The sequence below is a fragment of the Protopterus annectens genome, chromosome 12.part0 (genome assembly GCF_019279795.1).
Source record: "Protopterus annectens isolate FY-2018-M chromosome 12.part0, PAN1.0, whole genome shotgun sequence".
In the NCBI taxonomy this organism is placed as follows: Eukaryota; Metazoa; Chordata; order Ceratodontiformes; family Protopteridae; genus Protopterus; species Protopterus annectens.
The window spans coordinates 425,081,252-425,107,122 of NC_056746.1; the positions used below are offsets into that span (position 1 = coordinate 425,081,252).

The window sequence follows — 25,871 nt, forward strand, 5'->3', positions numbered from 1 at the left end:
GCCCTTTGGCTTATCTACTGCGCCCAGGGTCTTTACAAAATACCTGGCACCAGTAATTGCTTTTTGCAGACAAAAAGGAATTCAAATCTATCCCTCCTTGGACGACTGCCTTATTCAAGCAGAGAGCAAGGACATTCTTCTAAAGCGTCTGGCGTTTGTAAAAAGACTACTAATTTGCCTAGGGTACACAGTAAATGAAAATAAATCAAAACTAGTGCCCTGTCAAGAGGTAATATTCCTGGGTGCAAGCTTAAATACAACTACCCAGATGGCTTATCTCACGCCAGACAAGCAAAGGCAACTGACTCATTACTTTCAAATGATGGCAACAAAGACCCAGCTACCTGCAAGAAAAATTCTGCAGGCTTTGGGCTTCATGGCATTCTGCATCCTGCTAATTCCATATGCACGATTGCATAGGAGGAAGCTACAATGGTATCTTAAAAGTGTTTCGACTCAACATTGCCACAGCTTGGAAACTATAATAACTCTTATTCCCTGCCTGCAACAGGAGTTTTGATGATGGGCACTGGCCTGTCACCACAACAAGGGACTGCCTTTCATTTTATCCACAGCCAGGCAGACACTGACAACAGATGCATCGGATTATGCCTGGGGGGCACACATGGCAGGAAAATGTATTCAGGGCACGTGGGCCGCGGACCCAATGCATCTTCATATCAATCAAAAAGAGATGCTAGCTGTACAGAATGCCCTGACAGCCTTCAAGGATCTACTACATCCAGGACAACTATTGCTGAAGATGGACAATACTACAGTCATGTGGTACATAAGCAAGGGGGCACACATTCCTACCCCCTCTGCAGGCAAGCCATGACTTTGTGGAACACAGCACAGGCCTATCAAGTACATCTACAGGCACAATTCCTGCCAGGAAAGAAAAATACTCTGGCAGACGAACTAAGCAGAAACCTCATGGACCCTCATGAGTGGAAACTAGATCCACAGGTCTTCAGTATGATAACAAGGAAATGGGGATGCCCAGACATAGATCTTTTTGCCTCCCCTCACAACTGCCAACTACGGAGATTCTGCACAAGGATTTATCACTCACAAGCATGTAAAGTGGATGCTCTATCATTCAGCTGTAAAACCATAACAGTTTATGCCTTTCCACCTCTGCCTGTCCTTCCCAAGGTACTTCTAAAAGTCAGACAAGAGAAACCAAAAATGATTCTGTTTGCCCCAGACTGGCCACGCCAGCACTGGTACCCAGTCCTAAAGAGCTTGGCTCACGGCCCAGCCTGGACTTTACCTCAAATTCCACATCATCTGACTCAACAAAGCAATCAGATCCTGCACACCCAACTCAGAACCTTAAATCTGGCTGCATGGCAAATATAGCCACTCAGAACAAACCTCTCTAGAGCGGTTATGGATGTCATTTTGGAAGCCAGGAGGCCCAGCACCAGGAAATCTTATGCGGAAAAATGGAAGAGATTCTGTGCTTGGAACCAGGCACAAAGACTTGAACCACTTGTTCCAAATATTCTTCAGATTTTACAATACCTAACTGAGATGCTGGACAATGGCCTATCCTTCTCATCAATTAAGATCCATGCCTCTGCCATTTCAGCAAATTACAATACGGAACCTCCTATTTTCTCACATCCACTGCTAAGACAGTACCTCAGAGGGGCAAAAAACATAAGACCCCCAAGGAGAGCACCGGTACCTACATGGGACCTCATCTTTGTCTTGGAATAGCTCACACTGCCTCATTTTGAGCCAGCCAATATAGCTGATATAAAATTCTTATCATGGAAAACTGCTCTGCTCCTAGCAATAACTTCAGCAAGAAGAGTCTCAGAGTTACAGGCATTAATGGCAGTGGAACCTTTTATCATTTTTCATCCGGACAGTATTTCTCTATGGACAAACCCAACATTTATGCCAAAGGTAGTATCCAGTGTGGCTCTTAACCAAACCATTCATTACCCAACATTTTATTCAAATCCCCAGAATAAAGGGGAGAGACTTCTGCACTCTTTGGACATGCACAGGCAGTTACGCTTCTACTTGGACAAAACAAAAGCTTTCAGAAAAACTGAGCAACTGTTTGCAGCATGCATGGCTTAAGGAACAGCCCTTACCAAACCATGTTAAATCTAAATTGTTGGATGCACCTTTGAGCAAAGACGACTTATTTGGCACTAAGGCAGAAGAGGTCTTGAAAAAGATTGAAGAAAAAGCTAAATCTATGCAGACAGTTAAGGATTTCTTACAGGTCCAAGAGCCCAGGGTCAGTAGGCATTGGCCCTCCAAGCACTGGTCCTTTCCTGCTCACGGCAGGTCAGTTCAGCCCAGACCCTGTGGAAGCAGACCCCACAGACAGCAGCCACAGGGAACGCAGAGATCAAAACTGTGGAATTCCTCCACTTCAAAACCAGGGAGTTCTAAGCCACCCCCTCATGGTAAGAACTCACCATGACTCTCCTCCACCACCCCCTCCCTCTGCCCACCTTCACTTACCCCTAGGAGGAAAACTCTCCTTTCACGCAAGTACCTGGGCCACCATTACCAGTGACCGCTGGATCCTCAACATAGTGTCCCAGAGATACAAAGTTTCTTTCCCACTCCAAACCAGTGGGCAGAGGCGGAAACGCAAGTCCTTTCCCTGCTCTCTATGAGGGTAATAGAGCACGTTCCTGCAGAACAGAAAGGCTAAGGTTTCTACTCCAGACTTTTTCTGGTATCCAGAAAAGAGAGCACCTGACACCCCATCCTCAATCTATCCATTCTAAACACCTTCCTGGTGATACCAAATTTCAAAATGCTCACCCTCCAGCAACTGTTACCCATGCTCTCCAAGGATGCCTGGCTAGCCACCCTAGACCTAAAAGAGGCCTACCTCCACATTCCTATCGGGGAATCATGCAGGAAATACCTACGTTGCAGGGCAGGATGTCTGCACTTTTAGTTTTGTGAACTTCCCTTTGGCTTATCTACTGCTTCCATAGTTTTTACAAAATGTCTGACTCTGGCCGTTGCCTTTTGCAGACAAAGTAATATCCAGACTTACCCATGTTTAGATAACTGCCTAATTCAGGCCAACAGGAAAAGCTGCTCAAGCACCTGGCCTTTCTAAAGTCCCTACTGACCTCCCTAGGGTCCACTATCAACGAAAAGAAATCCAAACTAGTACCCACCCAAAGGATTACATTCCAGGGAGCAAGCCTGGACACAGCATCCCAGATGGCATTCCTTACACCAGAAAAGCAGACTTACCTGACAGCCTACTTCTCTCAACTAGCCACCAGATCCCAGTTATCTGCAAGGAAAATCCTGTAAGCACTGGGGTTCATGGCATCTTGCATTCTACTCATTCCATATGCCAGACTGCATATGAGAAACGTCAGTGGTACCTAAAAAGCCTTTGGTGTCAACACTCTCAAGACCTGGTAACTCTTATACCCATGATACCTTGCCTCAGAAAAGATTTTCTTTGGTGGACAGCAGCATGCTCCCACAAGGGACTACCTTTCTCACCACCCCCCGCCACTCATACCCTCACCACAGATGCATTAGACTATGCCTGGGGTGCACACCTGGATGGCAGGTGCATACAGGGCCAGTGGAGCCCACAGCAAATCCATCTGCACATTAAGCAAAAAGAGATATTAGCTGTCCAGCATGCATTGACAGCTTTCTGGCCCCTTCTCTCCACAGGGGCTCTCCTGAACAAAACGGACACCACTGTGATGTGGTATATCAACAAGCAGGGACAGACTTACTCCTACCCTCTTTGCAGGCTGGCCATGACCCTTTGGCACACAGCCTCTGCCATGCAATTACACCTGTTAGCACAATTCCTACCAGGATGTTCTTTGTGTTTCACTGTTGCAGTCATTACATTTGGGTTATCTGCTTGCAGGTTGCCTTCAGTCGGCCTGATTAACAAAGTCTTGGGTCCTGCGTCAGTTGCTGTCCCTTCTTCCATGACGTCAGGTCCAGATACTATTTCACAGGTGCCCAAGGGAGTTAAGGCTTCTACTGCTAAAAATCCTACCCCTTTTGATAGAGACTCCAGGGCGCTGGATAGATGGGCTAAGAAGGTTTACACTTCTGCAGCCTTTGCCATTAGGGCTTTAAACCGCCAGTTTCATATGTTAAAATATCAGCAACATGTTACTGGACTGCTTAAACAGAAAATGTTGTTGATTCCTGTCTGTGTGGAAAATAAAGAATTACAGGATTTAATGCATTCTGCGGAACATGTTGGAAAACATACTTTGCAATGTAGTTTTGATTCATTAGAAGCCTCTTGCAGGGCTGCTGTTACTAGGTCTGTGCTCAGAAGGCATGCTTGGCTTAAGGTGCAATCTTTGCCTGATCATGTTAAAGCTAAATTGTTGGATGCTCCTTTAAATCAGGACTGCCTGTTTGGCAACAAGGCTGAGGAATTTCTTAAAAAGATGGAAGAAAAAGCTAAATCTATGCAAACTGTTAAAGATTTTTTACAAGTTCAGCCTCCTATATTTAGTAGGCACTGGCCCTCTAAGAATTGGTCCTTTCCATCCCCTTCCAGGTCTTCTCATGCCAAACCCAGACACAGCAAAAACCCCAGGTTTCAGTCCCAGGGGGACTCATAGAACTAAGCAGTGGGGGGCCTCCACTTCCAAGTCTTGGAATAATAAGACTACCCCCTATGGTAAACTCTCAATGACTTCCTTTTAAAATTTCCAAGCACTTAACTGACTGCCCCTTTGGGGGGAAAGATTGCTGTTCATGCAAAGAATTTGGAACTCATTACCCAGGACAAATGGGTTTTAAATATAGTGTCCCAGGGATACAGATTTCACTTCCAGTCATTGCCAACACCAAGTGGGTGGCCGGACCTACCCGCAAATCATTGGGCAGAGGCCCAAAAACAAGCACTTTCTCTCAAGTATGGGGGCTATTCAGCTGGTACCAGAAGAGGAAAAGGGACAAGGTTTCTATTCAAGACCTTTCCTGGTACCCAGAAAAGGCAATTCATGGCGTCTTATCCTGGACCTGTCTACTCTAAACACTTTTTTGGAGATTCCAAAATTCAAGATGCTGACTCTTCAGTTACTTCCTATGCTAGGCAAAGATGCCTAGCTGGCAACACTAGATTTAAAAGAAGCATACCTGCACGTCCCAATCAGGGAATCTTGCAGAAAATACCTACGCTTCAAAGCAGGCTACACGCACTATCAGTTCTCTGCACTGCCCTTTGGCTTGTCTACTGTGCCCAGGGTATTCAAAAAGTGCCTAGCTCCAGTTATTGCATTTTGCAGGCAAAGAAATATTCAAATATACCCATACCTGGACGATTGCCTAATTCAGGCAGAAAGGCAGGACATACTTTTGAATCATTTGGCCTTTGTAAAAAGGGTTCTAACTTGTCTGGAGTACACCATAAACTAAAAGAAATCACACCTGGTACCCTGTCAACAAATTATATTCTTGGGAGCAAACTTGAATACAAATTCCCAGATGGCTTACCTCACGCCAGAAAAGCAAATTAATTTAACAACCTACTTCAAACAAGTGGCCACAAAAACCCTGCTGTGTCTGCAAGACAAATACTGCAAGCCTTGGGGTTCATGGCCTCCTGCATTCTTCTAATTCCATATGCAAGACTGCATATGAGAAAACTACAGTGGTATCTAAAAAGCCTATGGTGTCAACATTCTCCAGACCTAGAAACAATGAATGTTCATAGTGTTACACTGCTGCAGTCATTACACTTGGGTTATCCTGCCGTCAGGCGGTTCCCCAGTCGGCCTGAGTTCCAAAGTCTTGGTCCGGCGTCTGTTGCTGTCGCCTCCTCCCTGACGTCAGTGCGGCAGGGGTATATAAGATGCAGCCGACGCCATTTTCTTCAGTCTTTCTTGCCGCGTGGTGCCCGAAGCAGAAGCAGTTCACAAGTGCCGGTCGGACGACTCCTGAGATTTTCATTCCGAATCCAGAACCCAAGTCTTCTACAAAGCTAAGTACCCCGTTGGGGAAACTTTTTCTTGCCTCAGACCGATGTCAGTAAAAGTTAATAACTATTTCTTGTGGGAAGCAAATACCTCATAAAGATTTCCACTCCTGTTGTATTCCATGCCTAGACCCAGACCACAACGTCAATGGTTGTCTGTTTTGTGCTAGGTTTATCAAGCGCACTATTAAATGTTGGTTTGATTTTGCCCGACATTACTTTGGCAGAAAATTCAATTACGCCATGCCATCGGAACTTCCAACGACCGGATTACATAAAAAGTGCAAAGACAAGGACAGGCATCCGAGGCCCAAAACTGACGACGAGGCCTCTTCTAGGCCGGTCGCCGGTTCTCCGGTTTTCAGCGAGGTGCCTAAGCAGCCCCTGACGACCGCATCCACGGAACCACAAACCGGCTAAGACTCTCACGTGGAGCTAGCTGGGCCTTCGGACGTTCTATGTTCTCAGCCCACCGAAACTAACCCTTCTGAGAGGACTGAAGTAGCTGAGCAATCCACAGCTTCAGAAGGTGTATTCAGACCTACCCAGTTAACCATTAAACCCACTGCTAAGTCTAAGGCCCCATTAAAAACAAACATTCACAGCATTCTCTAGGACAGGTTTCCATGCCTAAGAAATAAATGCTCAAAATGGCCGAAGACCTCATCACCCTGATCAGAGCCCCCCCCCCCCCCCCGATAAAAGGCCCAGACAGGATGCAGATTATGAATCTTCTGACCAGGTGTTAATTTCTTCAGATTCATCCTCAGACCTAGGATATTCCTTACCCCCTTATGAGGATTCGGATGCTGAGGAATCAATTCCATCAGCCTCGCCGCCTGAGGACTACTCCTTTGGGGGAGACCTTACATTCCATGAGGGAGCACATTTCCATTGGGAAGACCAGGATTACTCAGAATCCAAGAAAAGGCTCAGAGACTTCTTTTTATTGCCTTAGCACAGGCCCCTTGCTATTCCGCCAGTGTTAGATATTGTGGATGATGTGTACACTGAATCCAGCTTAAACCCTGACTCCTTACCTCCATCCCCAGTTAAACCTGATAGATATTAGAGTACCTGACTCTCACAAATTTCTGTATAAAAGCCCTGTTGCTGACCCTGAAACTATTTCTCAGGGACCCAAAGGGATTAAGACCTCATCAGCAAAAAAAACAGTTCCTCTGACAGAGATTCCGGAGCATTAGACAGATGGGGAAAGAAAGTATATACGTCTGCAAAGTTAGCAATGAGAGCCTTAAATTGCCAGTTTCACATGCTAAAATATCAGCAATTTTTATTGTGTCAGTTGAAACAAAAGATGCTTCCAGATTCAGATCCTCCTAATTTTAAAGAAATGCAGGATTTATTGCATGCAGCTGAACAAGTGGGAAAACATACTTTGCAATGTGGGTTCGATTCCTTAGAGGCCTCCTGTAGAGCAGCAGTTACTGGCTCTGTCATTAGAAGGCATGCTTGGTTAAAAGAACATACGTTACCAGATCATGTTAAGGCAAAATTATTGGATGCACCTTTGCAGCAGGATGTGTTTGGAGTTAAGGCAGAGGAGGTATTAAAGAAGATGGAGGATAAGGAAAAATCCATGCAAACAGTGAAGGATTTCTTGCAAGTTCAGCCTCCTCGTTTTAGCAAATTGGCCAACAAAGAATTGGTCCTTTCCAGTCAGACAGACGTCAGAGGCAAATACAGACATCCAAGAAATAGAGGTCAAGCACAAGGTCCTTACAGGCCTCAACAATGGGGTACACCAGGCCAGAAAGAAGGGGAAGACCGGCCACAACCTTATAAAAAGCGGCCTCAATGACTTCCATCTACAGCTGCCAAAAAGTTCTCTCTTGGCAGCCCCCTTAGGAGGAAAATGGCACTTTTCTGTCACAATTGGCATTGCATCACCAAACACAAATGGGTTCTCAACATTGTATCTCAAGGTTACAGGTTCCAATTTCACACTTTGTCAAGGTTAAAAGGAATGCCAAATCTGCCACTGAATCAAGAGGCAGTGGCTCAAAAACAAATTACAGCACTCATGGACATGAGAGCTATTCAGAAGGTGCCACAGGAGCCAAGGACAAGGATTTTATTCAAGACTCTTTCTGGTTCCCAGAAAGGACAAAGCCTGGAGACCCATTCTGGATCTTTCTTTTCTAAACACTTACCTGGATGTTCCGAAATTCAAAATGTTGACATTACAGCAGCTTCTTCCCATGCTGGGCAAGCAAGCTTGGCTCGTGACTTTGGACCTCAAGGAGGCAAACCTACATGTCCCTATCGGACAAAACTGCAGAAGATACCTCAGATTTCTAGCTGGTTCAATGCACTATCAATTCTCTGCACTGCCCTTTGGCTTATCTCCTGCGCCCAGAGTCTTCACAAAGTGCCTGGCACCAGTAATTGCATTTTGCAGGCAAAATGGAATTCAAATTTATCCATACCTGGACGACTGCCTGATTCAAGCAGAGAGCAAGGACATTCTTCTAAAGCATCTGGCGTTCGTAAAAAAGTTATTAAGTTGTCTGGGGTATACAGTAAACGAAAAGAAATCAAAACTAGTGTCCTCACAACAGATAATATTCCCGGGTGCCAGCTTGAACACAACGGCCCAGATGGCTTATCTCACGCTAGACAAGCAAGGACAACTGACTCAATTTCAATTGATGGCAACAAAGACCTAACTCCCTGCAAGAAAAATTCTGCAGGCCTTGGGCTACATGGCATCTTGCATACTATTAATTCCATATGCCAGACTGCATATGAGGAAACTACAATGGTACCTAAAGAGTGTATGGTCTCACTGTCAAAGTTTGGAAACAGTTATACCACTAATTCCTTGCCTTCAACAGGAGTTTCGATGGTGAGCTAAAGCTTGTTACCTCAACAAGGGACAGCCTTTTACTCAACCCACAGCCAGGCAAACACTGACAACAGATGCATCGGATTACGCCTGGGGAGCACACATGGCAGGAAAATGTATTCAGGGCGAGTGGCCCACAGAGCAAAGCATCTTCACATCAATCAAAAAGTGATGCTAGCTGTACAAAATGCACTTATAGCTTTCAAGGACCTGCTGCATCCAGGACAACTACTACTAAAGACAGACAACACCACAGTTATGTGGTACATAAACAAGCAAGGCGGCACACACTCCTACCCCCTCTGCAGACAAGCCATGTCCTTGTGGAACACAGCTCTAGACTACCAAATTCATCTGCAAGCACAATTCCTGCCAGGAGAGAAAAACACACTGGCAGACGACCTAAGCAGAAACATCATGGATTCCCACGAATGGATATTGAATCCACAAGTATTCAAAATGATAACACAAAAATGGTGGAGTCCGGACATAGATCTGTTTGCATCCCCAATGAACTGCCAGCTACAGAAATCTGCACAAGGAGCTACCACCACAAGCATGGAAAGTGGATGCCCTCTCATTCAGCTGGAAAAACCTGCAAGTATATGCTTTCCCTCCTTTACCTCTCCTTCCAAAGGTACTCATACAAGCCAGACAAGAGCCAAAGATGATACTGATTGCACCAGACTGGCCACGCCAGCACTGGTACCCAATCTTAAAGAACTTAGCACAAGAACCACCCTGGATTTTGCTTCAAATCCCACATTTGCTGGCACAGCACAACAATCAGATACTTCACAGCCAGCTAAAGACCTTAAACCTAGCTGCATGGAAAATTCCTTAGTCGAGCAAGCAATGCCTCTCTCCAAAGCTGTTATGGATGTTATTCTGGAGGCCAGAAGGCCTAGCACCAGGAAAGCCTACTCGGATAAATGGAAGAGATTCTGTGCCTGGAACCAGGCGCACAACCTTGACCCTCTTGTCCCAAACATTCCTCAGATGCTTCAATATTTAACTGAGATGCTGGACAAGGGCCTCTCCTCATCAATCAAGATCCCACGCCTCAGCCATTTCTGCTCATTACAACACGGATCCACCATTTTTTTCTAATCCTTTGCTCAAACAGTACCTCAGAGGGGCTAAAAACATAAGACCGCCCCGTAGAGCACCTACCCCAACTTGGGACCTCAGCTTTGTTTTGGAAAAATTAACTTTACCTCCTTTTGAGCCAGCTAACACAGCAGAATTAAAATACATCTCCTAGAAAACTGCTCTGCTAGTGGCAATAACATCAGCACGAAGAGTGTCACAATTACAGGCACTAATGGCAGTGGAACCTTTCCTCATTTTCCACCAGGTCAGGGTGTCTTTAAGAACTAACCCTACGTTTATGCCAAAGGTGGTATCAAGTGTGGCTCTAAACCAAACTATTCATTTGCCACCTTTCTATCCAAAAATCACAGAACAAAGGGGAGAGACTACTACATTCTTTGGACATTCATAGGCAGTTACGCTTCTACTTGGACAAAACCAAAGCTTTCAGAAAATCTGAGCAATTATTGGTAGCATATGTTGCAGGAGCAGAGGGAAAAGCTATTTCAAAACAGACTATCTCAAAATGGATAGGACATTGTATACGTTTCTGCTATGCTCACCATGGGAAACCTTTACCTAGCAGCATTAGATCTCACTCCACCAGGGCAACAGCCACTTCAACTGCCTACCTCAGAGGAGTTACCTACCAAGGATATTTTGGAAGCAGCAACATGGAGTTCTGTGCATACCTTCACCAAGCATTACCATTTGCCTTTATACTCCAAATCCAGAGCTGGCTTCGCCACTGCTTTGCTGCAGGGCCAGAACCAGCCTCCCTACCTCAGCTTTGGGATTCCACCCAAGTGTAATGACTGCAGCAGTGTAACACGATGAACATAGTACAGTTTTGTACTTACCATAAATGTAGATGTTCGAGTGTAAACACTGCTGCAGTCCAGGTTACCCTCCCTCCTTCCCCTCTTACTTGCTGGTACATACCTATGCCTTCTACCCCTTACTACCTATGGGGAGTATTTGCTGATAACTGGAAGTTGTTGTTTGCTTTTGTTATGTTTTATTAGCAATTTCAATTGCCTACCTATTTGGGGGCACCTGACATCTGGGGCAAGAAAAACCGAAGAAAATGGCGTCGGCTGCATCTTATATACCCCTGCCACACTGACGTCAGGGAGGAGGCGACAGCAACAGACGCTGGACCAAGACTTTGGAACTCAAGCCGACTGGGGAACCGCCTGGCGGCAGAATAACCCAAGTGTAATGACTGCAGTAGTGTTTACTCTCAAACACCTACATTTATGGTAGGTACAAAACTGTACTTTCCTGTCATACCTTGCCTACGCCTAGAGTTCTTTTGGTGGGCAGAGGCCTGCCACCAAAACAAGGGACTACCTTTCACACCACCCCCTGCCGCCCATACTCTTAACATATGCATCAGACTATACATGGGGGCTCACCTAGCAGGGAAGTGCATTCATGGCAAATGGAACCCAAGTCAAATGCACCCTGCATATCAATCAAAAAGAAATGTTAGCTGTATAGAATGCTCTGACAGCTTTCAAGGACCACATTCTTCCAGGACAACTAATGGTAAAGACGGACAACGCCACTGTTATGTGGTACATAAACAAGCAGGGGGTACACATTCTTACCCCCTCTGCATACTAGCCATGGCATTGTGGAACACAGCCTTGAGCTACCAAGTGCACCAACAAGCTCAATACCTACCAGGAAAATTAAATACATTGGCAGACGGACTAAGCAGAAACCTCATGGACCCACACAAGTGGAAACTGGAACCAAGGATTTTCAACATGTTGACAAGCAAATGGGGGAGCCCAGATATAGACCTGTTTGCCTCTCCCAAGAACTACCAATTGGACAAATTTTGCACAGGGACTTCTCACAAACAAGCCTAGAAAGTGGATGCTGTGTCCTTCAGCTGGAAAAGCCTATCAGTCTATGCCTTCCCTCCTCTGCCTCTGCTCTCCAAAGTACTACTAAAAATCGAACAGGACAAACCAAGGATGATTTTAATTGCTCCAGACTGGCCGCACCAACACTGATGCCCCCTCCTGCGCAGTGTCACTGTTATCTCCATGGCACCTACCTCAGACTCCTTCCCTGCTGTCTAAGCAGGAGAACCAGATTCTGCACCTTCAGCTTCCAGCACTGAACCTTGCAGCCTGGCTAATTACTTACTCTCCTTTACCATCCTTCAGCAAACCTGTGATTTATATAATTTTAGAGGCAAGGAGGCCTAGTACTAGAAAATCTTATGCTGAAAAATGGAAAAGATTCTGTACCTGGAACCAATCTCAAGGGATGAGCACAGCAGCGCCCAATTTACCTCAGATTTTACAATACTTAACTGAGATGCTTCACAAGGGCCTGTCTTTTTCCTCCATTAAAATCCACACCTCAGCCATTGCAGCTCATTATAACACAGAACCTCCCCTCTTCTCCCTCCCACTGCTCAAGCAGTTCCTCAGAGGGGCCAAAAATTTGAGACCACCCAGGAGAGCTCCAACCCTAGCCTGGGACCTTAACTTTGTCTTGGAGAAACTCACTCTACCTCCTTTCGAGCCAGCTGCTACTGCAGACTTAAAATTTCTTTCTTGGAAAACAGCTTTCCTTTTAGCAATCACTTCAGCTAGTAGGGTATCTGAATTACAGGCTCTTATGGCAGTGGAGCCTTTCATCGTCTTTCATGCGGACAGGGTGTCCCTCAGAACCAATCCATCCTTCATGCCCAAGGTGTGGTATCCAGTGTGGCTCTTAATCAGTCCATTCATTTGCCAACCTTCTTTCCCAATCCACAGAATAAAGGGGAATGGTTACTGCATTCCTTAATGTGCACGCAGACAACTTGGATTCTACATGGACAGGACTAAACCTCAAAGGAAATCTGAACAACTGCTGGTAGCATTTGCTGCAGGGGCAGAGGGGAAGGCTATTTCAATGCAAACCATTTCTAAATGGATAAGCCATTGCATTCATTTCTGCTATACGCACCATGGAAAATCTATCTCCCAGGGGATCAGAACGCATTCCACCAGGGCTGCATCTACCTCTACAGCCTTTCTCAGAGGCGTCCCTACCAGGGACATCCTAGAAGCTGCTACCTGGAGTTCTGTACACACTTTCACCAAGCATTATCATTTGCCAATTTTCCCTAAATCCTGAGCTGGCTTTGCCACTGCAGTCTTGCAGGGCCTTATAGCTGGCCCTAATGCTATCAAAACTCCTCCTCCCAACCATAGCTTTGGGAATCTACCCCAGTGTAATGACTGCAACAGTGAAACACTAAGAACATAATACAGTTGTGTACATTTACCATAAATGTAGATGTTAGGGTGTATTCACTGTTGCAGTCCTGGTTACCCTCCCTCCAGCCCCTTAACTTCTTCCTTTACTATGCTTAAAAGCCTTTTTGGTAGATTTGCTTTTTTGTTGGAGGTATATCTTTGTGCTTTTATGTTTAATTGCTTCACATTAGGGGGGCATCTGACATCTGGGGCAAGAAAATCTGATGTAATGGTGTTGGCTGCATTTTTTATACCCCAAGACTTTAAGCAGGCCGACTGAGGGCAACCTGCAGTCAGATAACCCAAATGTAATGACTGCAACAGTGAATACACTTGAACATCTACATTTATGGTAAATGTACACAACTGTACTTTCCCCTCCCTCCATCCCCCTCCTCTCTCTCTCTCCTTACAAGGGACATTTTGGTATTTACTTTGTACTGGTGGGGTTCTTCCACCGTAACCTGGCTCCCACTTGGGGGCTCCTGACATGGCAAGAAAAACTAATGTAATGGCGTCGGCTGCCTGTTTTTATACCCCTGACGTCAGTCCTGAAGCAACAGCAACTGATGCAGAAATAAGTCTCTGGTATTCGGGCCGACTGAGGGCTACCTGCAGGCAGATAACCCGTTGACTGCAACAGTGAATATACTCGAACATCTACATTTATGGTAAGTGTACACAACTGTACTTTCCTCCTCCTTTCACCTGGCCAAGGGCAGTCATCACAAGTTATCTCTCAGGATGGATCTTCTCACACAAGAAAATAAATCTTTCATTCACCCTCATTTGTCCACTCTTCGGTTATCACTTTGGTTGACAGGATTTTTATCCCTTTTGTTTTAAACACCAGTTTTCTGAGGGTGTGCTTTGGTTTTTGCAGGAGGCCAGGAACCCACTACCACAGGATCCTAGGTGGCTTTGTTTGTCTTAAGCATCACCAGGGTCCTCTTCTCAGTGGAGGGGGGGGGGTCTCTTCGTTCTTTTTCTTGTGTGAACTCCATGAAGGCTTAGCATATTCTTCTCTTAAAGCTCACTTATCAGCAATCTCTGCTAGTCTGCCCTTGAACCTACCATTGGCCTTGTGTTTTGAGGTCAAACAGTTCCAGAAAGGCATCCTTCATATCAGACCTCCAATAAAACATATTCATCCCTCTTGAGACCTTAATTTTGTCCTTGAAAAACTGACTCGGACTTGTTGTGAGCCTCCTCTTTGGAACTCTGCACCTGAAAGATAATTTTATTGGTTATCCTTAATTCAACCAAGAGTTTCTGAACTTCATACTTGGATGGCGATTTCCCCCATTTTTTATTTTTCATAGGGGTAGGGTGTCTCCATACTTAACCTTTGTTAATGCCCATGGTGGTCAGTGAGTTGCCTCTTAGGCTGTTCAACTTCCTTTCTTTTTTTTCCTTCTCTGCAATTTACTAGTGAGAAGGTTCTTCACAGTTTGTCTCTACATAGACAGCTCAGGTATTTGGATAAAACAGGCTATTCACAAATTTGAGCAGCTTTTTGTTACCTTTCATACTGGGACATTAAGTTTGGAGCTTTCTAAGCAAACCATCTCCTCCTGGATTTTTAAGGCCATTGCTTTTTGTTATTATTTTAGTGGAAATCAGCTTTCTGATTCAGTTTAAGCTCATTCTACGAGGACATTGCCCTATTCTGGAGCTTTCTTCCAGGGTGTGGGTAATGCACATCCTTGAAGCTGCCACATTACAGTTTGGATGTCATTTCCTGAACAGGACAGCATTTGCCAGGGCTATCCTTCATGGGTTTGTGGAGGGCTCCTCTGTGCCTTCCTCCTCCCACCCTTTTCAGTAGCTTTGGTGTAATGCCCAACATGTTATAAATACTGCATCAGTGGTAAGGAAGGATGCAGTATGGTTGTTTAAAATCTTGCCATAACAGTAGATGGTCCTCCTTTTCATGGTTGCAGTGTTTAGTACTTCTCTCCTGCCCCCTTTGTTCTTTCTTCTGTTGTGAATTTTACTGGCTCAGGGGTCTTTGGCTTTCTCTCGTTTCTATTTCCCTCTTGATGTGCATATTTTGTTTTCTGCTAGGGTTGCTTTTAGTTCTCCTGGAGCACTTCATTTCTAAGTATGAAATGTACGCACATGACCTGTATGTCCTACACCTGACACATGACACTAGAAGGATGTAAAGTCTGTGATGTACTGACCAGGTGTTGGGCTGTCCTTGATGGGAGCTCCCATGCTATGAGTACTGTAGCAGTGAAAAGGACATATACTGTTATGCTGTTTTACAAACATGCTTTCCTTCTGGTTTCTCTGGTACAGCAGGCAATCTCCTGTTTTCTCATTGTTCCCGGTCTTCACCTCCACTTTTGAAACACTTTTTCTTGAGAAGCCTCATGCTCAGCCTTTTTCATTGCATCTTTTAATTTTTTGCAGTTTATTTGATTTTGTGCATTCCTGAAGTGAGTCAGTGAGTTTTAAAACATCTGATTGCATTTGATTACATTTTAATTACTGGAAGTGCATCTACCAAAGATGGAAGTGTATTTTGCTTAGCATCTAGATGACTCTTCCAAGTGAGTTTTTTTTTCCTTCTACTTTTCTGGCTGATTTGGCAGTGTAATTATTACCTTGGGAATGCATTTTACTCGTATTGATAACTGAAACTTAGAAAAAGTCAAAAGTTTTCTAACTGGGAAAGGTCTAATCAACCTGTTAATCAGAGTGGAGCCATCTTAGAAGTCCACATCATTAGTTGTTGTTGCCCCTAAATCCCCACTATTCTTTTAAAAGTTGAGTAGTTTCCTTCAGGCTTTTCTAGCTTAGTAAAAGTTTAGCATCATTTTTACCATATTGTTTCGTACTAATGTGCTGTAAATTTGCTTAAGATGCGTTAACAAGATGAGCGAAATTTGGTCAAGGTGTAACACAACTTGAAAAGTTTTTTTTAATGAGAAACTTTTGAACTTTTTTGTGTGGGAGTAGGGAATCAGCTGTAAGTAGCGTTTCTCAATTTTCCATTAGTTTTTGAATTTGTTGCCTCAGTAGTTAAGCAGGTACTTTCATATTTTATTTGTTGCTGCTGGATTAAACTTAGATGTGTACGAGCATTTTCAGGATTTGGCACTTGTGTATGTGAAAATAAAAGTGATGTACACATCATGCGTATGTAGTATTACTTGATATTCTAATATGTACTAAACTGTGTAATTTCAAAACTATATAAATGTATTTCTTTTCTTTTTTAGTCAAAATTCTTGAGAAACGACACATCTTAAAAGAGAACAAGGCACAATATGTCACAAGGGAAAGAGATGTCATGTCAAGTCTGGATCACCCATTCTTTGTAAAACTATATTTTACATTTCAAGATGAAGAAAAGCTCTGTATCCTTTTAACTAATTAAGACTACCTAGTTTGTGCTTTATTTACTGTTAATCTTTTCAAGTTCTGAAACTGGGGCAGGGGATGTTGTTTTTTGGAGGAGCACAGCTGTCCATTTTTCTTTGAAGAAGAGAGGGTGGTAGTAAACGTAAGTGGGGTAAGAGAATGGTAGCATGGATACACAAGCAAAACTCATGTAGTGACAGGAGCTCTTACTTTCTTCAGGGCTTTTCTGGTAGCGTTTTCATTTGTAGGTAATGCGAAAACCCTTGCAACCCCTGATGTATACCCACATTTTAAGTGCTTATAGGCATGTGGACATGAGTGCAAGAGCCTTGATGGCTGCCTGGGTGACAGCCATGTTGCAGTTGGATGAATATGGAAGCAATTGCAGATGTCCTATTCATCTGTTGCAGTATTCAGTGCATGAGGGAGTTCACCACTGTAGGCAACCTGACGTCGGCCAGTATACAAAATACTTTTACTACTGTAGGGTTCATGGTACGTCGCACATAGGCTGTGATCGGACATGATACTTCAAATTTCAGATAAGTGTCCTGTTGGAGAATTCTTGATTATTTTGCTACTGTCTTTGGTTAGGGTTCTTGTTATCCAACAGGAGCAAGTGCCAATGTGGAAGACAAATTCCACAAAAGGATAGCAGTCACCAGTACTTCTGCCTAGGCCCAAACTACAAAAACTGTTCTGTCAGGCATTTGTGCCAAAGACCTTAAGGGGTAGATTATCCTCTTTAGCTGTCTAGCTAGAGAATCAGCCATTAAAACTGCTAGCAAAAAGTGCTATGGAGAGATCCTTTGAGCCAGAGGGTGAGTCGATTTTGAAGTGGAAGGACAGAAAGCAAAGCCCTGAACCTCCTGCTGTGCCTGTTACCGATGTCTCTTGAGGCAGAGAAGAGCCTGCAGACAATTCTGGTTCACATTTCAGATCCAAAGGCCGAGCCTGATGTCTAGGACACCTTGGATCCAAGCGTAAGCACGTCTGCAGAGGCCAAGCAGGAATCTATGTCGGATGTCCAGGGGGAACCACAGCTCGTGATAATGGATGGCCCTAAGTGGATTTCTGAGATCCTTGTTAGGGAAGAGGTGGAATCTGATCTGATAGAATGTATGCCTACATCAGGGCCTCCTACCCTGGATAGATTTGCATGCAAAAAAAAGACTGAAAACCAAACATTTGTCCCCACCAAAAGAACCTGTTGGCAACTGGCAGCATTTCCCTCAGGGCCTTTTAAGTGCCGTTATATCCCTTAGGCCTTCTCCAGGTTTTACAGCTCCCTCTCCCAGTACTGCCTGTCTACTTAAAAGAACTAGGAAGAGGATTCTTCAGAGGAAGAGGCATCTTCAGGGGAGGAATCACTAACCTACTATTCAAAAATCACCCCCCCCCCTAGATTATGCCTCACCAGAAGAGGAATTCAATGGAACAGATTCAGATATGGAAGACCTTTACTTTGGAAAGACTAGCTAAAATGAGAGACCATTTAGCACCTAAGTATCTGAAGTACAAAAAAGATGGTATGAGCTACTACAGGTGGAATCACCTAGCCCATCTGATATTTTGACTGCCTTTCTCTATGCTTTTGCGTCACCTTCAGAGGCACCAGATTCCCGGCCACCCATCCCCAAGAAGCCAGACCGCTTCTGTAAGGTCCCAGAGGACTTGCAAGTTCCTCTTCAGATGCCATTCTGCGGGACCCCTCTATTATTTCTGTGACTTCTGACAAGCTATCCAGATTACTGCTGTCCACTACCCTCCTCCCATCTGGAAAGGATAGCAGGATCCTGGATATACTAGGCAAAAAAGTCTACACTTCTGCCACTCAAGCATTTAGGGCCATAAATTACCAAACACATGACCATATTCACTGTAGAGCACGTCCCAACTTTCACAAGTAACTGCAGACTTGCCTGACTCAGAAAATAAAACCTTGGCTACTTCCTTGCTTGGTGCAACTTCTCAAGTAGCACGCACTCCATAAAATGTAGCTTTGATGCTGCAGAAGCTTCTGCTAGAGCAACTGCCTCTGCATCAGTATTAAGATTCTCTTGGCTAAGACTCCAGCCCTTACCTGAGAACATAAAAGCCAAAGTTGTAGATGCTCCTTTGGACAGCTCTGCTTTGTTTGGCTCTGCAGCTGCTAAGTTCAAGTCATTGCAGGAAAAGAGTAAGGAATTGAAAGAAATGAAAACACATTTTTGTTTCCCCAGTACCCAAGTGCCAAAGAAATTATCTTGCCGAACCTGTGTTTGCGCATAGGCATTCACTTCACCCACAACCCTAAACAGAGTGACAGGAGACCACAACAGCCTAGCCTACGGCAATTTCACCACTAAAGTAGTCCTTTCTAGACAAAAACCATTCTATGTCTGTGTCCTTCCCACACACATTCCACTTACCCAGCGCCTTTCCCTGTCCCTCCCAACCTGGGAAACCATAGCCCAAGACTCCTGAGTTGTCTCCATTGTTCAGAAAGGGTACCTTATGTTATGGGATCACCTACCGTCCTTCAGGTGCATCCCTTAACCTCCTGGGGAACAATTACCTTTTTTCCCCAGAGGTTCTCTTAGAATTAATGAACCAAGGGGACCATCCAATGTGTTCCAAAAACCAAATAGGAAGAGAATTTTATTCCAGGATTTTCCTGATGCCCAGGAAGGAAGGTCCTTGGAGACCCCTCCTTGACCTGTCCCATTTCAGTACCTACTTTCTACCTGCTGGCCCTCCGGACTGTTCCCACTTATTCTGCCTCAAGCCTTTCATGATTATCCTGGATATCAAAGCTGCATATCTTTACATCCCCATCCATCCAAACTACAGAAAGCTTTTACGCTTCTCTGTTTCATCATAGCATTTTCAGTTCTGTGCCTTGCCCTTTGAATATCTCCCACACCAAGGGTCTTCCCCCAGATGCCTAGCTCCTGTGATTACCTAGTGCAGACTTCAAGGTATATACACTTTTCTTATTTGGACTACCTCATTCTCCTGCCTACCTTCTTAGATGAGTTTAGGTGAAATATCGCCCTTACCATCAGTCTTCTACAAAGTCTGGGCTTCACCATAAATTTAAATCTGTTCTCACCCCTTCACAGGATCAGATTTTCCTGGGATGCAGCATACAAACAGATATTGTCTCTCTCTACCCCCATAAAAGGCATAGGACCTTACTCTTTACTTCAAAAATCTTCTGCTGGTTTGCCACATTACAGCCAGAGGGTTCCGCAGAGTCTTGGGCCTTATGGCGTCCACCATTCCCATGCTCCCCCCTTGCCAAACTCCCCATGAGAAAATGGCAATGGTGTCTAAAGTCAGTTTGGATGCAACACTAGCACCCTGTAGAATTCTCCATTCTTCGCATCCCTTGTCTGAAGAGGGAACTTCAGTGGTGAATACATCATGTCACTCAGCCTAGGACTTCCCTTGCACCCTCTTGCTCCACATCAGGAGATCTTCACAGAGATCTCAAGCATAGGGTGGGGAGCAACCTTCGGCCACCTGAAAGCACAAAGGGTCTAGTTTCCCTCTCAACTGGAGGAACACAGTGAAAGGGAGATAATGGTGCTACTGTTGGCCATACAGACCTTCCATCCCCTCTTCCAACCAGGATCTCTAAAGCTCTTCACAGACAGTGTGACAGTGCTTTAATATGTGAATAAATGGGGGGGGGTAAATCCTGTTATGCAGGCTAGCTCTTCAGGATTTGGAGCCGGCAGTAGAATTCCAGGTGACCCTTCGGGCAGTGTACATTTCTGAGCAGGTCCCGAACACAGTCCTAAGAATGAATTCTTCAAAGGGATGTGTTTCTGGACGTTGTTCACCAGTGGAATATTCCTTAAACAGACCTCATTGCCTCTCATTTAAACCGACACCTTACACAGTTTTGTGCCAGAGAGCCTCATCCTGTGGTATGGAAAGCAGACACCCTTTCTTTCTCTTGGAAGGGGATGTTTCTATATGCATTTCCTCCCCTTCCTTTCATTTCAAAAGTCCTGGCCAAAATTCAGCAGGACAAAGCAAAAATCTTGCTGGTGACTCCCTTCTGGCCAAGACAGCACTAGATGTTCTTCGTGTTTCACTGCTGCAGTCATCACATTTGGGTTATCCCTGCCAGGGTAACCCTCGGCCAGCCCGAATACGAGACTTAGTATTTCTGCGTCGGTTGTTGTCGCTGAGAACTGACATCAGATTGTCAATGGTATAAAGGAAGGCACCCAATGCCATTACACCAGTCTTCCTTGCCGTGGAGCCCAAAGCAGAAGCAGTTTGCACGAGTGCCGGTTGGCCGCTACCCGAGTTTCATTTCCAAATTGAAGTTGAAGTCTTCGAAAGCTAAGTACCCCGTTAGGTATTCTGTTTTCTTGCACTAACCGACGTCAGAAAAAAGTTAATTGTCTCACCTGTGGAAAGCAAATACCACACCAGGACTTCCATTCTTACTGTGTCACTTGTCTAGGCCCAGACCACAACGCCCCTCTTTGTAGCTTCTGTGCTTTGTTTAATGCCAGAACTATTCGTCGGGCCCTTATTGTGCCAGATGTTTCCGTTTACAGTCCTCTAATTCCGATATGGCTTTGGTAAGCCATCTGACAGCAGATCTACTGAAAAACATAAAGATAAAAACAGAGACAGACCGCAACGGACCATACCTTCCGATGACACTTCTGTTAAACTGGTCGTCAGTTCTCCAGAACTCAATGAGGTGCTTTCGCAGCCCCTGATGCCCGCTTCAGTTAATTCACAAGCCTCTACTGAGATCCCGTTGGAGTCCGGTATGCCTGTGGTCATCTCTACCTTGGATGGGTCAGAGCCATTGTGCAGGCACCAGCTTCTGAGGAAGTCCTTTGCAACACCGAATCACGACATAAACAGACGCCTTCTTTCACGGCTACCGTTCTTTCGAAAACAACCGAGTTCCTTAGGCCCAGGGATCGAACCACACCCAAGAAACAGACTACCCATTCTCAGGCGCCTGCTCCCTTGGCTCAGTCTCAAATGCTTAAAATGGCAGAAAACCTTATGCTGATTAGGGGAAGCCAAGCCACGCCTTCAAAAAGGAAAAGAGATCTGTTTTCAGTAGCTTTGTCTGAACAAGAGTCAGATGAATCTGATGCATCTGACTATGAAGACATGCAGCTCCTTTCCACATATGAGGATTCTAATGCAGATGAATCCATTCCTTCAGCCTCTTCTCCAGAGGATTTTTCCTTTGGGGAAACACTGCATAACTTAAGAGAGCATTTCCAATGGATGAGTCAAGACTACCCACAGTCTAAAAAGAGACTCAGAGTTCCTGGACCTTCCACAACACAGGCCCTTAGCCATCCCCCCAGTCCTAGATGTGGTGGATGATGTCTTCTTTGAATCCAGCTGGACTCCAGACGCCCTCCCTCCTGCTCTCAGAAAACCAGACAGTTACTATAGAGTCCCTGACTCTCACAAATATCTTTTTAAAAAATCCTACAGCTGACCCTGAGGTCATTACTCAAGGGCCTAAAGGGATTAAAGCTACCTCAGCTAAGAATCCCACCCCCTCAGACAGGGATTCCCGAGCACTGGACAGATGTGGTAAAAAAGTATGCACCTCAGCTACTCTTGCTGTCAGGACACTAAATTGTCAGTACCATATGCTTAAGTATCAGCAACATACCTTGGAACTCCTTAAACAAAAAAATTTCCTCCTTTCCTGCATGGGCAGACTCTAAAGATTTACAGGACTTAATGCATTCTGCTGGTCAAGTAACTAAACATACTTTGCACTGTGGTTTTGACACCATAGAAGCTTCTTGCAGGGCAGCAGTCACCGGATCTGTCATTAGAAGACATGCATGGCTTAAGGAACAACCCTTGCCAGACCATGTCAAATCTAAGTATTGGATGCACCCTTGCACAAAGATAACTTGTTTGGCACTAAGGCAGAAGAGGCCTTAAAGATGGAAGAAAAAGCAAAATCTATGCAGACTGTTAAAGATTTTTTACAGGTCCAGCCCCCTAGGTTCAGCAGGCATTTTCCCTCCCAAGCACTGATCCTTTCCTTCGAGCAGACCGAGCCAGCCTAGGCCCCAAGGAAACAGACCACCCCAGACTGCAGCCCCAGGGGTTGCAGAGATCTAAGCAGTGGACGGACTTCCATTTCAAAACGAGGGAGTTATAAGCCACCCCCTTATGGTAAGAACTCACAATGACTCTCCCCTTTCCAAACACTCCTCTGCCCACCTTGACATGCCCCTAGGAGGAAAACTCTCCTTTCACTCAAGCACCTGGGCCACCATTACCAAGGACCAATGGGTTCTGAACATTGTGTTTCAGGGGTACAAATTCTCCTTCCACACCCTTCCAACCCCAAAAGGGTTCCCAGATCTACCAAATCAGTGGGCAGAGGCTCAGAAGCAAATCCATTCCCTGCTCTCCTTGGAGGCAGTAGAGCACGTTCCTACAGAGCAGATAGGGCAAGGCTTCTACTCCAGACTTTGGTGCCCAAAAAAGAGGGTACCTGGCACCCCATCCTCTTATCTATCCATTCTAAACACCTTTCTGGTGATCCCAAAATTCAAAATGCTCACCCTCCAGTAACTGCTATCCATGCTCTCCAAGGGCACTTGGATAGCCATCTTGGACCTAAAAGAGGCCTACCTCCGCATTCCTGTCAGGGAGGAGTCCTGCAGAAAATATCTCTGCTTCAGCGCAGGATCTCAACACTTTCAGTTCTCTGTGCTTCCCTTTGGCTTATCTACTGCTTCCAGAATTTTCACAAAATGCCTGGCTCCGGCCATTGCCTTTTGCAGGCAAAGAAGTATTCAAATTTACCCCTACTTAGATGACTGCCGTATTCAGGCAGACAGCCAAGAAGAGCTGCTCAAAGACCTGGCCTTTGTAAAGGAACTACTAACCTCCCTAGGGTACACAATCAACGAAAAGAAATCCAAACAGGTACTCACCAAAAGGATAATCTTCCTGAGAGCAAGTCTGGCCACAGCATCCCAGATAAGCATGCCTTACACCAGAGAAACAAATTTTCCTATCGGCTTACTTCTCTCAACTGGCCAACAGGCCCCAGCTCTCTGCAAGGATAATCCTGCAAGTTCTGGGGTTCATGGCCTCTTGCATACTCCTCATTCCGTATGCCAGACTGCTTCAATGGTACCTAAAGAGCCTTTGGTGCCAACACTCTCAAGATCTGGAAACTCTTTTACCTTTTATTTCTTGCCTGAGGAAGGAATTTCTTTGGTGGGCAACAGCCTGCTCCCACAACAAGGGACTGCCATTCTCCCCACACCCCGCTGCCCAAATATTCACCACAGATGCATCAAGACTATGCTTGGGGTGCACACCTGGACAGCAGGTGCATACAGGGCCAATGGAACCCCCAGCAACTACCCCTACACATCAAAAAGATGATGGCTGTGCAGCAGGCCGTGATAGCTTTCAAACCCTTTCTCTCTCCAGGGGTTCTCCTGATTGAAACCGACACCACTGTGATGTGGTACATCAACAAGCAGGGAGGGACTCCGTCCTACCTGCTGTGCAGGCTGGCCATGACCTTTTTGGTCCACACCCTGTTCCATACAAATACACCTGTTAGCTGAATACCTGCCAGGCTTTTTCAACTCCCTGGCAGACCAATTAAGCAGAAAGCTCTTGGACCCCCATGAGTGGCAGCTCAACAGAAACACCTTCTTCCTAATAACTCAGAAATGGGGACCACCATCAGCTCAGCAAATTCTGCACCAGGGAGCATCACTGCACAGTTTGGAAAGTGGATGCCCTGTCCTTCCCCTGGGTAAACCTCTTGATCTGTGCCTTTCCTCCCCTACCCCTCATTCCCAGGGTACTGCTCAAAATAAGGGAGGAAAAAACCAAGGACCATTCTCATAGCTCCAGACTGACCCAGACAGCACTGGTACCCCTTGCTGCGCAGCCTGTCCCCGCTGCCTCCGTGGAATCTTCTTCAGATTCCAAACCTTCAAACCCAGAGGGAAGGAGAATTTATGCACCCCCAATTGCAGACACTCATCCTACCAGCTTGGCTTATACCTTAACCCCTGACCAGTCTGCCATCCTCAGTAAACAGGTTCTGGATGTTATCCGAGAGGGTAGACGCCCTAGCACCAGAAAGTCTTATGCAGATAAATGGGAAAGGTTCTGCACCTGGATCCAGGCTAAGGGGGCCAATATGTCACAGCCCTCCATCCCTCTCATGCTGGATTACTTAGCTGACCTACTACATAGGGGTCACGCCTTCTCCTCTATAACAATTCATGCCCCTGCTATTTCTGCTCATTTTCCCACTGAGCAGCTTTTTTTCTCACTCTCTCATTAAACAGTCCCTCAGAGGGGCTAGCAATTTGAGGTCCCTCAGAAGAGCACCAACACTAGCTTGGGACCTTAACTTGGTCTTGGAAAAGCTCACCCTGCACCCTTTCGAACCAGCTTCTGCAGAGCTAAAATTTCTCTCCTTGAAGACCACTTTCTTCCTGGCCATCACTTCAGCCAGATGAGTCTCTGTCCTGCAAGCACTCATGGCTGTGGAATCCTTCATCATTTTCCATACAGACAGGGTATCTATCCCTCAGAACTAATGCATCCTTCATGTCCAAGGTGGTGTCCAGTGTGGCTCTCCACCAATCCATCCATTTACCCACCTTCTTTCATAACCCCCAAAACAAGGGGGAAAAGATTCTGCACTCTAGATGTGCACAGACAGCTCAGATACTATCTGGACAGGACTAAACAGTTCAGAAAGTCTGATCAATTGCTGGTTAGCTTTGCTTCAGGGGCAGAAGGCAAAGACAGCTCCAAGCAAACCATTTCCAAATGGATAGCACACTGCATCCATTTTTGCTACAAACAGCATGGCAACATACCTCCCAACTGTCCCGAATTACTCGTTTTGTACAGAGTTTTGGGGTCCAAATGATGGGGTGCCATGATTCCCGAGTGACACCCCATCATTTCCGATTTTTTTCCACTTTATTTTTACATTTTGCGCTGTTTTGGCATACATCATCCCGTGCGAGATGACGTCCGCGCTACCAGCCTATCGGAATTTAGTTCTGCACACATTTCCGGCTGGGCTGTTCAAATGCTGCAAGGTGGTTTCTGTTCAAATGCCGGCTGGGCTGAAACTTCAAATGCTCGATCGGGAAATGTGTTTGAACGGACGTTAGAGCCTGTCAGTTTGGATTGTAAGGTAACGAGCGGAAACGTCAAATGCTGCTGCTTTCGTTTGAATGGATGTTATGTGGAATGAGTAGGTAACGGGGCGGAAACTTCAAATACTGCTGCTTGC

The 25,871-nt window shown here is 45.4% G+C and overlaps 1 protein-coding gene across 1 annotated transcript in view; it reads left to right on the forward strand.

Moving 5' to 3' along the window:
• Positions 1 to 25,871, forward strand: part of PDPK1 (3-phosphoinositide dependent protein kinase 1) — a 1,584,105-nt gene that overhangs the window by 398,006 nt on the left and 1,160,228 nt on the right. The window contains exon 6 of the mRNA XM_044088924.1: positions 16,432 to 16,569. Coding sequence (XP_043944859.1) covers positions 16,432 to 16,569 — 138 coding nt within the window. The remainder of the gene's footprint in view (positions 1 to 16,431; positions 16,570 to 25,871) is intronic.